Below are 13,514 nucleotides of genomic sequence, written 5' to 3' on the forward strand. Positions count from 1 at the left end.
CAAGAAGGCGTCGCAGGAGCAGAAACGACTAGAGGAAACTGCAGGTGACGTTAAGGACGAGATACAAAAGATAAGAGTTGACATAGTGACGAGGGTGATGGTGGTGGCTGCCAACGTCGCCGATTTCGTCATTGCGGTGGCTTGCATCGAGCCGAATCCTTACTGCAACAATGCAGTAACGTTAGGGATTAGTGGATTGGTCTCAGCTTGGGCTGGTTGGTACAGCAGCTTGCCATCACAAAGAATTATAGAGACTTCATCTTTCACCACGATTCAAGAGTTCTTATCATGGCATGACGGATAATAACAATGAAATATTGATCATCAATAATCACGTACACAATATGGTGGCTGTCTGTGTTGGAGACACGGGGTTGAAGACAATGTCGCCAAGACTTCTAGGCACAAATCTACATCTTTATACGACTTAAGTATTTACATGAAAGATCCTAAAGCATTAAAAGTCTAAGATCCTCATAACGGAGAGAGAGAGAGAGAGATATATATGACTGTAGCAGAAGATGACAGCAAACATACTGCAGAAGGCGACGCCCCCAAGTATCACTTCATCTCCTGCGGTCGACTATTAAGCAGCAATACCTGTCGGCACAGACTAGTGCTGCAAGAAAATAAGCTCTGGAGAGTAGTAATAACAGATGGAAATGAGCAGTCAGATAAAGCTTAGGAGAATATATAGTAGCCAGAGTAGTTGCACCCAAGCAAGAGAATAACATACAAACTACATATTAAAATTATAATTATATATATATAGTTTTAAATTGGTAATTCCTCATATTTGTCTTTCTCTTTAATTCTATCAACATTTATGAAATTTATGTTTTTTCTTATTTCTCATATTTACATTTCTAATTAATTCTATCTACATCTACAGTGCTTATCTGAGTAAATAAATGTACTCAGAAATGTAAAGGAAGCTTCTCTCTCTTTGCTTGACCAAGTAGACTCTGTAGATGAATCTCTAATCAAATAAAAAAATAATTCACAATTATTGTTTGATAAACCGAAGTATACAAAGTATGAAAATTGAAATGTAGGAATAACTCTAATTTCTAATATCAAAACAAGGAAGTAAAGTATGCTTTCAGACAGTCTAATCCATGCACATCATAAAGATTGATATCAAGACATCATTAGGGTCACATTCTGAAACTAGGCACTCATGATTCCACCTCAAGACACTAAACAGTCCATATCAGAAGCACATAATGGAATTTAAGCAAGTGCAGTATGACGAAGGCCAACTGAGAAGCAAGAAAAGAAGGCTAGGTTGTTTAGTCAACAACTTAGATATAAACATTCCTATGTTGGCCGTACTAGAACTGAGCAAAAATATAAAATTTACTAGAAGTCAAAGTAGTAGATAATCAAATTATAACTCATAAAGAATTGATTGCATACTGACAGTGAAATGCCAATAAGATAACAAATTTAACATGATTCTTTTATGTGTGTAGTGCTCATAATTGACAGCACAGTTAACCAGATAAAATCAATTGCATATTGCAGAGGAATTCAATGCCAAAAAAAATAAAAGATAAATAAGTGAGCAAAACAGTCTCCTTTAACATGATTTGATGTCACAACTATGAGGTCACTTTCGAGAATGGCCTTATCTTGTCCAATAATTTCTCAGCCTCTATGAACCCCCAGAAAGGACCCAGAGTTGTATATTTCACTTGTCTCCACCTGTTAATGGCAAAAACTACTACTACTTAGCACATGGTGAGAAACATTTGGTAAAAGGAAGACTGAAGAAAGTATGTTCTGCACTTATAGATATACCTTGGTGTGAATGGTAATGCCAGACAGTGAAGATGGAGATGATCAACACTATTAAATGGGGGCTGATGGAAACCAAATCTGCAAGACAGAACTTCAAATACATGAAACACCATATACTTGAAATATGTCAGAACTACAAATCAATGTTCAGTTGTAGTAAATCAGCAACATTGTGTTCTCATTAATTAACATGTAGATCATAGAGTTAACATCCTTAAAGAAAATTGATCCACCACTTGGCTCCATACTTTGCACTCTAGGTTATGTTAGTAGGAGGGACATTTATCAACTCCTGGACTCAACTGGACTTGTGATACACAACTGCTTTCATTTTTTCTTTTGTGGAAATTTATTTTCCAGTTGCCACTTACTAACTCTAGAACTTGAATTGTCACCTACAAAAGATAACAGAAAGTTAGACAATCTAACCTAAAAGGACAAACCCAATGCACGAGGATTAATGGAAGCACCCATAGCCTTACCTCTCTTAGAGATGTTATTTCTGAGATTGGAACTCTAGTCTCTTAGGTCATTAAGAACAATCTTAAATCTTACTGTTGTATCAAGGCCCGCCCTTGAAAGTTAGACAACCTTCCTCTACAGCTTAATCCAGTGGCTAAATCAGCATCAGCAATATTCCAAAACAATGCTTTCTCTTGTTAAGTCATTTGAGAAAAAGGAAAACTAGTCCTGCTAAGATTCTCACCCATTGTCACCACAAGTCTTCATTCAGATTGTTCAGTCAGTTGATTCCTTTATTTGCATCCTTCCATAAATGAATCAAAAACTGATTCATATTCATTGATTTACATATTTTATAACTAAAGCAGTCTGGGTGTTGTAGATGGATATTACCATAAATTCATCCTTCTTGATCATGGGAGGCTTAGCATTATATAAAGACAAATATTCTTATATATTAATCTCCTATAAAGATATCAACTCTGCCATAACTTTTTTCAAATTTAAGCAGGCAAGTACTGCTTGTGCAATGCATAAATGTACTAAAACTGACAATTGGTTATGTTATCAGCACTTGTGTTCAGTTTTGGTTCTGTTCTCTTTCTTGCACTTTTTTTGCCACAAACCAAAGTGGCAAAAAGATTCTGAAAAAAAATCTAGCCAAATTGGACATCACAATAAATATTTTAGGAAAAGGAAGTACTGGAAAATAAAATTAAAATAAAGTACAATGTTTTCAGATGATACCTAGAACACATTGATTCAGGTGCATCTCTGGCCAAAAGGGTTTTCCCCACGTTCAACATGTGATTAACTGTATAAAATACAGCAGATTACATGAATTCTGACAACTTTTTGCACCTGAATGACCCCATTGAGCATGTTCTTTTGAGAAGTCTCCATTAAACATTCTCTGCAATATTTAACACTATAAACCAAGAATCTTACCTAAATGATAATCTTCTGTTTTTCTCTGAAGATGTTTGACAGTAGGTATGTGCTCAACAGGTATAACCAGATAATGCCTAGTAAACAACCAACCAGAGTAAACAGTGATGCATAGATTCAAAGCAAGAGAACAATCATACACATCCATAAAGCTTTATAGGTTTCAATTGATAGCATATTAGGCACGCCCAAGAGCATTCTCATAAATGATGGGTCTAAACTTGAAATGGAATCCAGATATGCAACAACCATCAAAACATATCATAAACACATTTAATAAGTACTAGTCATAGTTGAGAAGTTGGTAAGAAATAAAAGAAAAAAATAGAAGCCATTAAGTATTACTAGAAAAGATTAAATAACAGAGAGTTAGCATGGCTAAATTGAAGTTTAATTATATGGAAAGAATTCTTCCAAACTAAGTCACAGTGCGGCTATGAAATTTTTGACAAAATTCATGACACTGCTGATATGGAGACAGAAGACAATATTTAGACTTTGTAGCAATGCATGACAAATTGAAACAGGCAATGATACTAGAGATATGATGCAGAAATATGTATAATATGTGAACTTACAAGAAAAATCACAACTTTTTTTTGTAATTGTAAGTCCATAACCATGTTATTAGAACTCATAAATGTTGCATCTTCCCCCTTTATCTATTAGTTCTGGAGCCTTGCGCAGGTTCCACTCAAATGCATCCAGCTAAGGATAATACTTGTTTAAAAAAAAGACACAGATGCCCTTTATGTAATAATTAATGCTATTTAAAGTCTAAAACCTAGCATAAAGTTGACACAGATAAAGTGTCACATTCCAATCAGTACACGAGGTCACTAAAAGGCAGCCTTTGACAAGTGTTCAGATTTCAGAACCCATCTTCAAGGAGAAAGTATCCTCATATTTGACAAATGTTCTCCCTGTGTGCGAGTTCACCCCCTCTGTTATTTGTAAAGAGCAATTGGTTTGCAGGCTTGTTACATCTCCTACGCACATCTTACAATAATATATCTTCCAATATAACACCATCTATAGCATAAAATCCTTTCTTTTCAGAATATGGCTCTTTTATTCTCTCTCATCAGAAATTCTAATATATCAAATGTTTGCTACATTCATGGAGTAAGTTTGAAATCCTGATTCCTATTAGAAGTGGGCTTCACTACTTCAGATTATTTCATTTAGCTAAAACTTGAAAGTCACGGAAGTAAGTTTCATTTCAACTTTGGACAACCAAGAGAAATTTATCAACTTTCCACAACAATCGCTTCAAGAAGTCTACTTGACGCAACCAGACAGCGCCTAGATGAAGAACTGCTTCCACTAAATGAAATAAAGAATACCCATACTAGGAAAATCATGCTTTCTACGCAAGATTTATATTACACTGACAATTTGCAACATAAACAAAAGAAGATCAACCGAAATATAGTGCTTAATATCTTAGAATGCCTAATTCAATAGTTAAGAAGAAGGGTGAAAAATTCGTACATAAAGGTTTTGTGCTTGTTAAAGGCTGGATCTAATAATAACTAAGAGAGCATATATACTAAAAGAGTTAAACTCTCCTCCAAAAGTCACAATGTAAACAGATAAAATGTGGTCCATTAATGTTCATTGCACCACATACAAAAATATCATAGGTGCATGCCATGACATTACTAACTTCATAGACAGAAGTATTTCAGCTAGTAGATGGACCTACGACTATGTATGATGAAAACCTTATTTTGTACTTATGGTCTTCCAAAGTAAACTATCTAAAACCAAGTTAGAAAATAATTTATATATAGTTAATCACGTAGTGAAGCACAAGAACCCCTGTGATTACCCCTGTATCTGAATTCATATAATTATAACAATTTAATGAAAAAACTAGTGTCAGATAGAAGATGGGGCTGCACAATATTCAAGCATGCATATTCTGACGCAGGATAGGTTTATAAGAAGAGAAATTCTGCAGTCTTTTACTTAAGCATTCTGTCAGAATGTACAACCTTTATGGGGGAAGACATGCAAGATTAACAGAGGCCCAAAAAAAGCTAAAGTGAAGAGCTTCAGTGTTCGATCAAATGGTGTCAAAGGAATCACTGATGTCATAATCAATGTCCGCGCTGAAAGTAATCAAGTTGCTTATGCTATAGCATTTGGCATGTTAACATCATATGCGGTGCCTCCCAGTTCTGTAATATGAACTTCTATAGCTGAATATTAAAGACGAGATAACCATGTTCAGTAGCAGATAATCATACCTACCAAATTATATCTAATGCCGAACTAATTATATTTTACATAGCACCTCATGACCAAATTAACTCATTTCTATCTCTTTCTTCAACTAAAGGACTGAAGGAGATTAAATTTATCCGCCTAGTTTATGTGAATATATTCTTCACATATAAGGTTTACGTGTGCAAAAATCTCATCTCAGAGAAGGAAAAATCCACGGACAAAAATATCACTTGCAGACGCGAGATACAAACTGTGCATCAATCAAGAAGAGAAAATTCAAAATCAATATATTCTGCCTGCCTGAATAATATAGATCGCTCTAAAACCAGTATTCGATTGTTCGAATTAATCATCAGAACCGTCAGTTTATCAAAGCTCAAATCTTTCTAAGGAATTGTCAACCAAAAACAGTTTTGTGCGGGGAAAGAAAGTCAAGGAGCAATCACCTGACGGCGGACGGATTGATGTCACGGAACGCGACAACCATCTCATCCTGTACCGATAAAAGGAGGAGAACATTATCCCATAATGAAACAACAAAGTAATACAACAACAGCAGCGACGAATTAGGATAGAATGGCATAAAGAGAGATCGGACGGCGTAGTGGAGATCGGTGGAGGTGGAGCCCCGTGCAATCTGACAGAATAAGCACGGCGGCCGCCCTGCAGCCGCGGCCATCTCGCTCCCTCGACGACCGCACCGTCGATGCCTTCTCCACAACTCTGGAGCGCCCTCTCGTGAGGCTGCTGCCCCCTTTGTCGAGTCTCCCGTGGTGTTCTTGTGACGACCATCAGGCAAAGAGAGGCCACGAGTCTTTCCATTAATATCTAATAAACATCGTCACGAATCAAATAATAAATGGTTTATACAAAACACTTTAGCGTGTAATAAGCGTAATTAAAATACATTCAGCATGTTATCGGTTTAAATTGTCCAATTAAATCTTGTTACATTGTAAATGCATGAAAGTTTTATCGTCTCTGCAGTCTTAACAAAATAATAATAATATCAGCATTATGAAAGGGATCTTCTCTTAAAAAAAGATTATTTTCGTGGATTATTAAGTTTTATATTTATATTTCATATTTCTTATATATCTGAGAAAATCTAGAGAGAATTTCTAGCAAATTTCTACCACAGTTGCATATCATTGATCATCTCCGACTGGCTACTACGAATCAGCTTCTCATCATGATTCGCTGGATTGTTTGTGAGTTGAATTGGGTGGCTATCTTGGAGGTTGAAGGGTGTGGCAAAGGAACTGCTTCTTCATAGTAGTTCAGTGATCAGAGGCAAAGGGTGAGAAGAACCATTGTTTCTATCTTATGCTTATATCCTTTTCCTGATTCAATCAACTTTTAGTGGAGCAGTGTGACTATGTCTTTTAGAAACAATGGTAACACAAACAATGCTTCTCTCTGGTGCAAAGACTCTGTTGGGCACACAGCTCATGGCAAACATTAGAACAAAATCCCTCCCTCCTTCATAACAGTGAATGCCAAGACCAGAGGCAGCCATTTTGCAAATTGAAGTAACATTCAGGAGGCAAACGATTAAGAGTACATGGCAAGTGTACATCTCCCTGGACACTGCAGGAACCCTAGGTCAACTTATCAATTGTCTTCTATATGGTATTAGAATACATCCATTATATTGTCACACACAGTGATACAAGTGAACCGCAAAATCGATATCAATAGGATTAGCTAATCTAATCATCTCCATTGAAGGCAGTGGTATGTGCAGATTAATACAGTTTGTTGAACTCAGACAGTTGTGGGGACTCTCCCAGTCTTGGAAAGAAGGCCTCCCTCTCAAGTAGGTTCTGCAAGGAGCCTATCACTTTCATCAAAGACGCCCATGCAAACGGGGCACAGCTGAAGGCATAAGCAAACACCACCAAAGCCCTAATAACACCATCAGAATACCAAGGGAATGCCATCACAAACAGTGAACCCAAGATTCCCAGTAACACTGTGAGGACCGGTAGAGGTGGCAGAAGGAAGACATTGATAACGATTGAAGAAAGAGAAGCAACTCCGAGCACATAAATGGGCCAACCTAAGAGTGGATGCACTGTACGTGGGATGAGGAAAAAAGGTACCGTGTATGCAGCGAATATGGACCACAATGCTGCTACCTTGAGCGTGCTATGCAATATTGCGATGATCTTCTCTGGACGCCGATTATAACACAGCTTTGACAAGCTTGGTCGTGCCAACCGGGTAACTGCTATGATTCCAATATACATCACTGCTTGGATCAGCAATATTGGTAGCTCTGAACCATACCTGCCCGACATATCATTCCCCAACAGAAGTTCAGGAACCAAAACAAGATGTCAGATATCATATTTGAAATATGCATGATAATTTCAGGTCACGGTAATATTGGCCTTTCCACATGGCATATAGAAAATTGTAATTGAATCAATGACATAACAAAAGAAAGATTTTGCTTTATCATGATACTTCAAGACTATGTTTATAGATTGTAGGTCTGCTGCAAGTTCTTTTTTACTTACCCGAGATTCTTTCGACGTCGTTCATGCCATGAAAGGCCCAATGGTAAAACAGGCCAAGACCACCAGTACCAAGGTTTTAACCATGGGGCACTTGGGAATGTGATCACACTATTTGGTCCACATGGTATGCTCCACCGGAGCTTTAGATCTGCAATAGAAACAAATGATACAGATGTTGAAAATGGCCATTATTACTTACTTGAGGCACAAAATCATCAAGACCCATACAATATACCAAAACCTCGGTGATAGAGAAATCTTAAACCTAAAGGCATTGATTTACCATAGAAAAACGGAAGCAGGAAAAGCACACGAAACAGAACTAGTGTAGAACAAGCACTTCTTGCACTCACAGTAATATGAAGCATCCATCTGGTATCCCAAAGGAAGGCGATAGGTACCATAAAGCTTGGTACCATTGGTAGGTGGATGGAACATTGGACGATCAAGCAAGTCAGGAAAATAGCTTGCCAGGAAGCCTTGATCTGCACCATCTGGGTTCTCATGTCCAGTTTCTAGCTCATGAAGCATGTTCTTGAAAACATCCATTGAAGGCTATACAGGGCAAACAACACAATCGAATTATGCTTTAAAGGAAAAGTTGTAGTTCTCCTCTCATGACATGGCAGATGAATAAAAATTACAATTCAAACTTAGAATATACGATTTTGCAATTGATTTCTAATGGACAACTCATTGATGGATGGAACGGAAATGTATAAATTTAGATCCTCCAGAGACAAAACTGGTTACCATGATATAAATCATATTGTCCCAATTTTGTTGTGATATTCTTTGCAAAGGCTTGTGGAAATTTAAATTAAAATGCCAATATCTAAAAATGGAAGTTTTTCACTGACTTCTTTTCAAATATAGATGCAGACAACAAAGCAGTCATTGCGAAATATCTGATGCAATCTCACTATATTTTACTTCTTAAATATATAAGATCTGATATGCCATTAGAACTGGCTGCTAATCTTCTCCTTGTTATGCAATTAGCAAATATGTGCATCAAATCTTGATATACCCTTAGTCATGATCATGACTGATCAACCAGTCACATATATGAACATGATACATAATCACTAAAGCCCTTATGAATGTTGGACTTTAAGGAGACTTGTAAGAGTAAAATTCTTAAAGTTGCTTGTCCAACATTGACACAACTGCTTGGATACTGCATTCTTAGATCATCATATACAGTACCAAACACATTGACAGCTGCAGTTTCTTTCGGTTTATGAATTTTCAGCAAGAGTTGGATATCTCAAGTTACATTATTATTTTATAGCTTTCAGCTGTGGTATTGAACTTAAGTAAACTCCAGTACATGGTTTGAGCTGCTTCTTGTATATTTACTATGAGATACAGAAGTGTCATACATTGGATAGAATTCCCTGAATTCATAATATTCCAGGTCAAATTTTGTCGAAGATTACACAAGAAAACTTTACCAAATTCTGTTATTGACTTACGAGGGTAGTTGAAAAACTAAAGACGATAAAGCCAATAATTTTTAAGTCTGTATTATTTGTTCTTCTAAATGCAATTTGCAAATCGGTGCATGATAAATCTTAAAAACAATTAAATGCCCTATTAATTTATCAATATTTTTTTAAAAGGACTGTACAAACCTGAATATTATCAACACATAATCTTTTCTCGACCAAGTCTTATGAGATATAACATGTACATTTATTGTAGTGTTGAAATGCCTTATGACACGCTAAGTCAATATGAATTTTAGTGTTATAATATGGCAAAATTATGTCCCACCTCTAAGTCGAAATTTTTGGGGCTCAAAATAAGTTCCCAACCACACGTCAATGCAGACTGTAAATAAGTTATAATCCAAAAAAGTAAGATTTAATTCTGCTGACTTGGAACTGGTATGTACTGAACTCAATGGTATAACTTGTCATCAGGCTCATGATATGGCATGTTCAATTTGCTTGAGATAATCAGAGACAATGACAATCTGCCCTTCGAAGTCAACCATTTCCATTGTAACTCTAACCTAATTGACTGATTGGGCACTCTTCCAAAGCCTGTCGGGCATAACGGTTGAAAGCAAATGGATGGAAATGATGATGCTCATGTATGCACGTGGAAGCAACTCTGTTATTTCGGGATCATCCTAAACATCAGTTGTGACTTGAGAAACTAGTGATAAAACATGAGGCACTCTGTCATTCCAGTAAATTGCTAACATACAAGGATTTCAGAGTTCATCCTAATTTCCAACAGCAGTATGAATTCTACAATTGATTCTAGGATAACATCAATATCCCACATGTTCAGGAGAGACCGTATTCAAGAATAAAAAAGAGTTGACACTAATGAGATTGAGTTTCATAGCAGTTGTACCTGAAGAACGAAAAGTCCAGTATGAAAGATGCATGGGTTGATGAAAACAGCACAAAATTGGCCGCATTGGAAAAGCTCATCGGTACGTTGGAGGAAAATGTTATCGGAGTCGAGCATAACAACTCGATCATACGAAATTAGACTCCATGCATAAAGTTTGTTCAATGTCAACTTGAATCTGGTGTTGAAGTTTTGTTGATTTTCATACGGGTTCTTCAAGTTCTCAACTCTAATCACCTTCACCCCATCCTCCTCTTGCCTGATCATGCCAATCATCAAATGTGAGGTGCGATTTGCTAGAGAGTACTTGGCCAAACTGAGTCTTTAACTATTAGTTTTGCAGCTCTAACTTCCAAAGTGTGGAATAACAGAATGCTCCAAAGCATGCTACTAACTAAACAGATTACGCTCAGAACATGATATATTGTTCATTTGAGAAAACAAAAAGAAAAACAGCATGCTGACAGGGTTAAAGGCATAAAACACATCCGAAAATTTTCATCTCTGGTCAAATAGAAATTACAAGCAGCTTTAAAGACTTAAAACTCATCCATTAAATATATCTTTGATGCAATACGACCTGAAAAATATCACTTATATATGCAATTTGAATTCCAGTAGTTCTTTTTGTCTAACAAAAGAAACTCAGGATTTTTCCAATTGAACATTCAGCATAGTAGAAAGTCAAAGAATGTAAACTCTGAGTGTATCAATAATCATGAATTAATTTCAAATTCAGAAATGGAAATTCCAGATTAAATTGGAACCTCATACATCACTGGTCATGTATTGAATCAATCAAATAAGGCCAACACCAATTTCTAAAGTTCAATAAAGAAATCCCAAATGAGAGCAATTTGGCCTTTTTTTTTTCAGTAGATTCAATCGATGAATCCAGATCTGGTATTTCTGCTATTCTTGAGAAGATTAGGGGGTCTCAATACCCGGAACAATTCCTTTTCCTAACGAGTCCTTTTTTTCTCAAAGGACTGAAAAGTCAAAGCTTTTGGACACCAATCCTCTCAAGGACATGTCACTACCAAGTGAGAAAAATAGAAAGCAATGCAACGAGCAGAATGACCAAAAAACCAACCCTGACTCTTCAACAATAAAGATAAAAGAGGACCCGTCAGCAAGAACAATTTTGAAGGAGAAAACACAAATCGATGGCTTCTACTACTACTACTACTACTACTACTACTATTCTTCTTCCCTTATGCCTGTTGATTCTATCCTACTCGAGGCAGGAAATTATTGTCTACCAAAGAACACAGACCTAATTTTTTATCATGTAATATCTATCAACGGAAAAGACAAATTAGTGTGTATGATTTGAAGGCCATCAAACCACACAATCTTTTGATGTTATTTCTGAAGAGCCTAATCTTTCTTTTTGGTAAAAATTCTCACTGTAGGAAAGACCGGGGGATAAACTTTTAACAATAACACCGTCAAATGATGAAAATATGTCACGAAAGAGAGAACATAAGAAGCGGCGGAGATCGAGTCGGGGAGAGGACGCCGGAGTAACGGAGATCTCACAAGGTTTGGGCCCATCGGACGGGGACGTCGACGGAGGCGATGACGACGAGATCGGCCTCGACGTGGAGCCTCGCGAGGGACCTCATCATCACCCTCGTCGCCACGTAGAACTCGTAGTCCCTGGGTGTCCCCATGTACATCATCGCCGCGTACGCGTGCTGCCGCCGCCTCTCTGTCGTCGTCGCCTCCGCCGCAGCCGCTGCTAGCGCCAAAAGCAGCGCCGCAAGTAACCCCAGTCGCAACTTGATTTCCATGTCGCCCGGTTCCACCTTCCAGCCCTCCTAAAAACCCGTGAAAACCAAGCTGAAACGACGGAAGATCAGATCTTTAGTCTACCACAGATCGGATCTCCACCTCCGGCGCCCTTCGCCGTGGCCCATTCTCCAAATCTCAGCAGTTTCCCCCAGGCGCAGCTCCACCGCCGCCCCGGCCCGTCGGACACACCCGGAAGGCGTCCAAAGCGGGAGGCACGGTCGAGGGCTCGCCGGAGATCACCGACGAGAGCCAGCAAAGGCACCAAAGAGCGAGGAGAAGGTCAAAGAAAGATCTTTTGGAGTGGGGCGTTTCTGATGAGACGGGGAAAGTGGCATCGGCCTAAAGAGAGCATGAAACTAAAACACGAGCATGTAATCTAATAACATCAATTGCACCCAAACATTTACCCGACCCAAGTGTGGCAAAATGGCTGATCCCACGTGATTCCTTCCAATGGTCTCACGCACCCGTCATTCCAGTAAGTAGGAAAAGATGCACAAGATATTGTTTACATTGATTTAATGAGTGCCACTAAATAAAGTAGTTGGCCATACTATGGAGACTAACTACGTCAACACCCAGTCAAACAACTTTTATTGCCACGTAATTGTTATTTTGACTCGGGTTGACCTTATAACTATGAAAAGCTACTGTCATTACAACAGGGATTTTTCTATTTCATCTAAATTCAAATTTGAATCGGATTAAGTGTTTATTTTTTGTTTCTTATGTTTCAATCTAAATTATTTCTAAACCCTAACCTTGACAATGACACTCAACCAATACTTTCATCAATATTGTGTGTGATGATATCTCTGAATCGTTTGCCTAATGTGATGTGGTTAATATGTGTTCCTCGAATCATGTCATTTGGAGGATAAGAAATTTAATTATGAAAAAACTTCAATAAGAAGAAAGAAAATTTTGAAAATTAAAGCTTGATTGTTCTAAGAAAATATAATATAATTTTAGGTCTCAACAGGAGGTTGTAAGCAAAGTACCTTTGGATCATCTCATGATTTATCCTTTGTAAAAATGAAGAGAGAGAGAGAGAGAGAGAAATTATTGGAGTTTATATGAGAGAATGTAAAAAAGAATCTTGGATTTAGTTTTAGGTTAATTCTAGAAAAGATTTTTAGTTTAAACTCGTATGGATAAAAAGTGTCAAACTACATAAATATTATTTTATATTCACTATTTTATTATTGATTCTCTGATTTATTCTTTTGGTGTGATCGATGTCTTCTTCTCCTCTCACAAGACATAACTCGTAAAAATCTGAAGAAAAGAAAACATTAATAGGGTAAGGCATGTCTGTGCACATCAAAGTGCCGTCCACAAAGCCTGGTCTACTACTATATAACTTGGCATATG

The 13,514-nt window shown here is 37.4% G+C and overlaps 2 protein-coding genes across 2 annotated transcripts; both read right to left on the bottom strand.

Moving 5' to 3' along the window:
• Positions 1-289: 289 nt before the first annotated feature.
• Positions 290-6,266, bottom strand: LOC135674359 (bifunctional adenosine 5'-phosphosulfate phosphorylase/adenylylsulfatase HINT4-like). Its single transcript, XM_065184136.1, has 6 exons — positions 6,047-6,266; positions 5,895-5,941; positions 3,214-3,290; positions 3,013-3,079; positions 1,804-1,881; positions 290-1,707 (listed from the first exon to the last, which is right to left on the bottom strand). The coding sequence occupies exons 1-6, from the start codon at positions 6,125-6,127 to the stop codon at positions 1,605-1,607; spliced, it is 453 nt and encodes a 150-aa protein (XP_065040208.1). The 5' UTR covers positions 6,128-6,266; the 3' UTR covers positions 290-1,604.
• A 675-nt stretch (positions 6,267-6,941) lies between these two features.
• LOC135674360 (putative glucuronosyltransferase PGSIP8) lies at positions 6,942-12,477 on the bottom strand. The gene is made up of 5 exons (XM_065184137.1): positions 11,886-12,477; positions 10,344-10,602; positions 8,327-8,528; positions 7,974-8,121; positions 6,942-7,740 (listed from the first exon to the last, which is right to left on the bottom strand). Exons 1-5 carry the CDS (start codon positions 12,137-12,139, stop codon positions 7,197-7,199), a joined length of 1,407 nt encoding a protein of 468 aa, XP_065040209.1. The 5' UTR covers positions 12,140-12,477; the 3' UTR covers positions 6,942-7,196.
• Between the last annotated feature and the right edge of the window lie 1,037 nt (positions 12,478-13,514).

This window comes from Musa acuminata, chromosome BXJ1-5 (genome assembly GCF_036884655.1).
Source record: "Musa acuminata AAA Group cultivar baxijiao chromosome BXJ1-5, Cavendish_Baxijiao_AAA, whole genome shotgun sequence".
NCBI classification, from domain to species: Eukaryota; Viridiplantae; Streptophyta; class Magnoliopsida; order Zingiberales; family Musaceae; genus Musa; species Musa acuminata.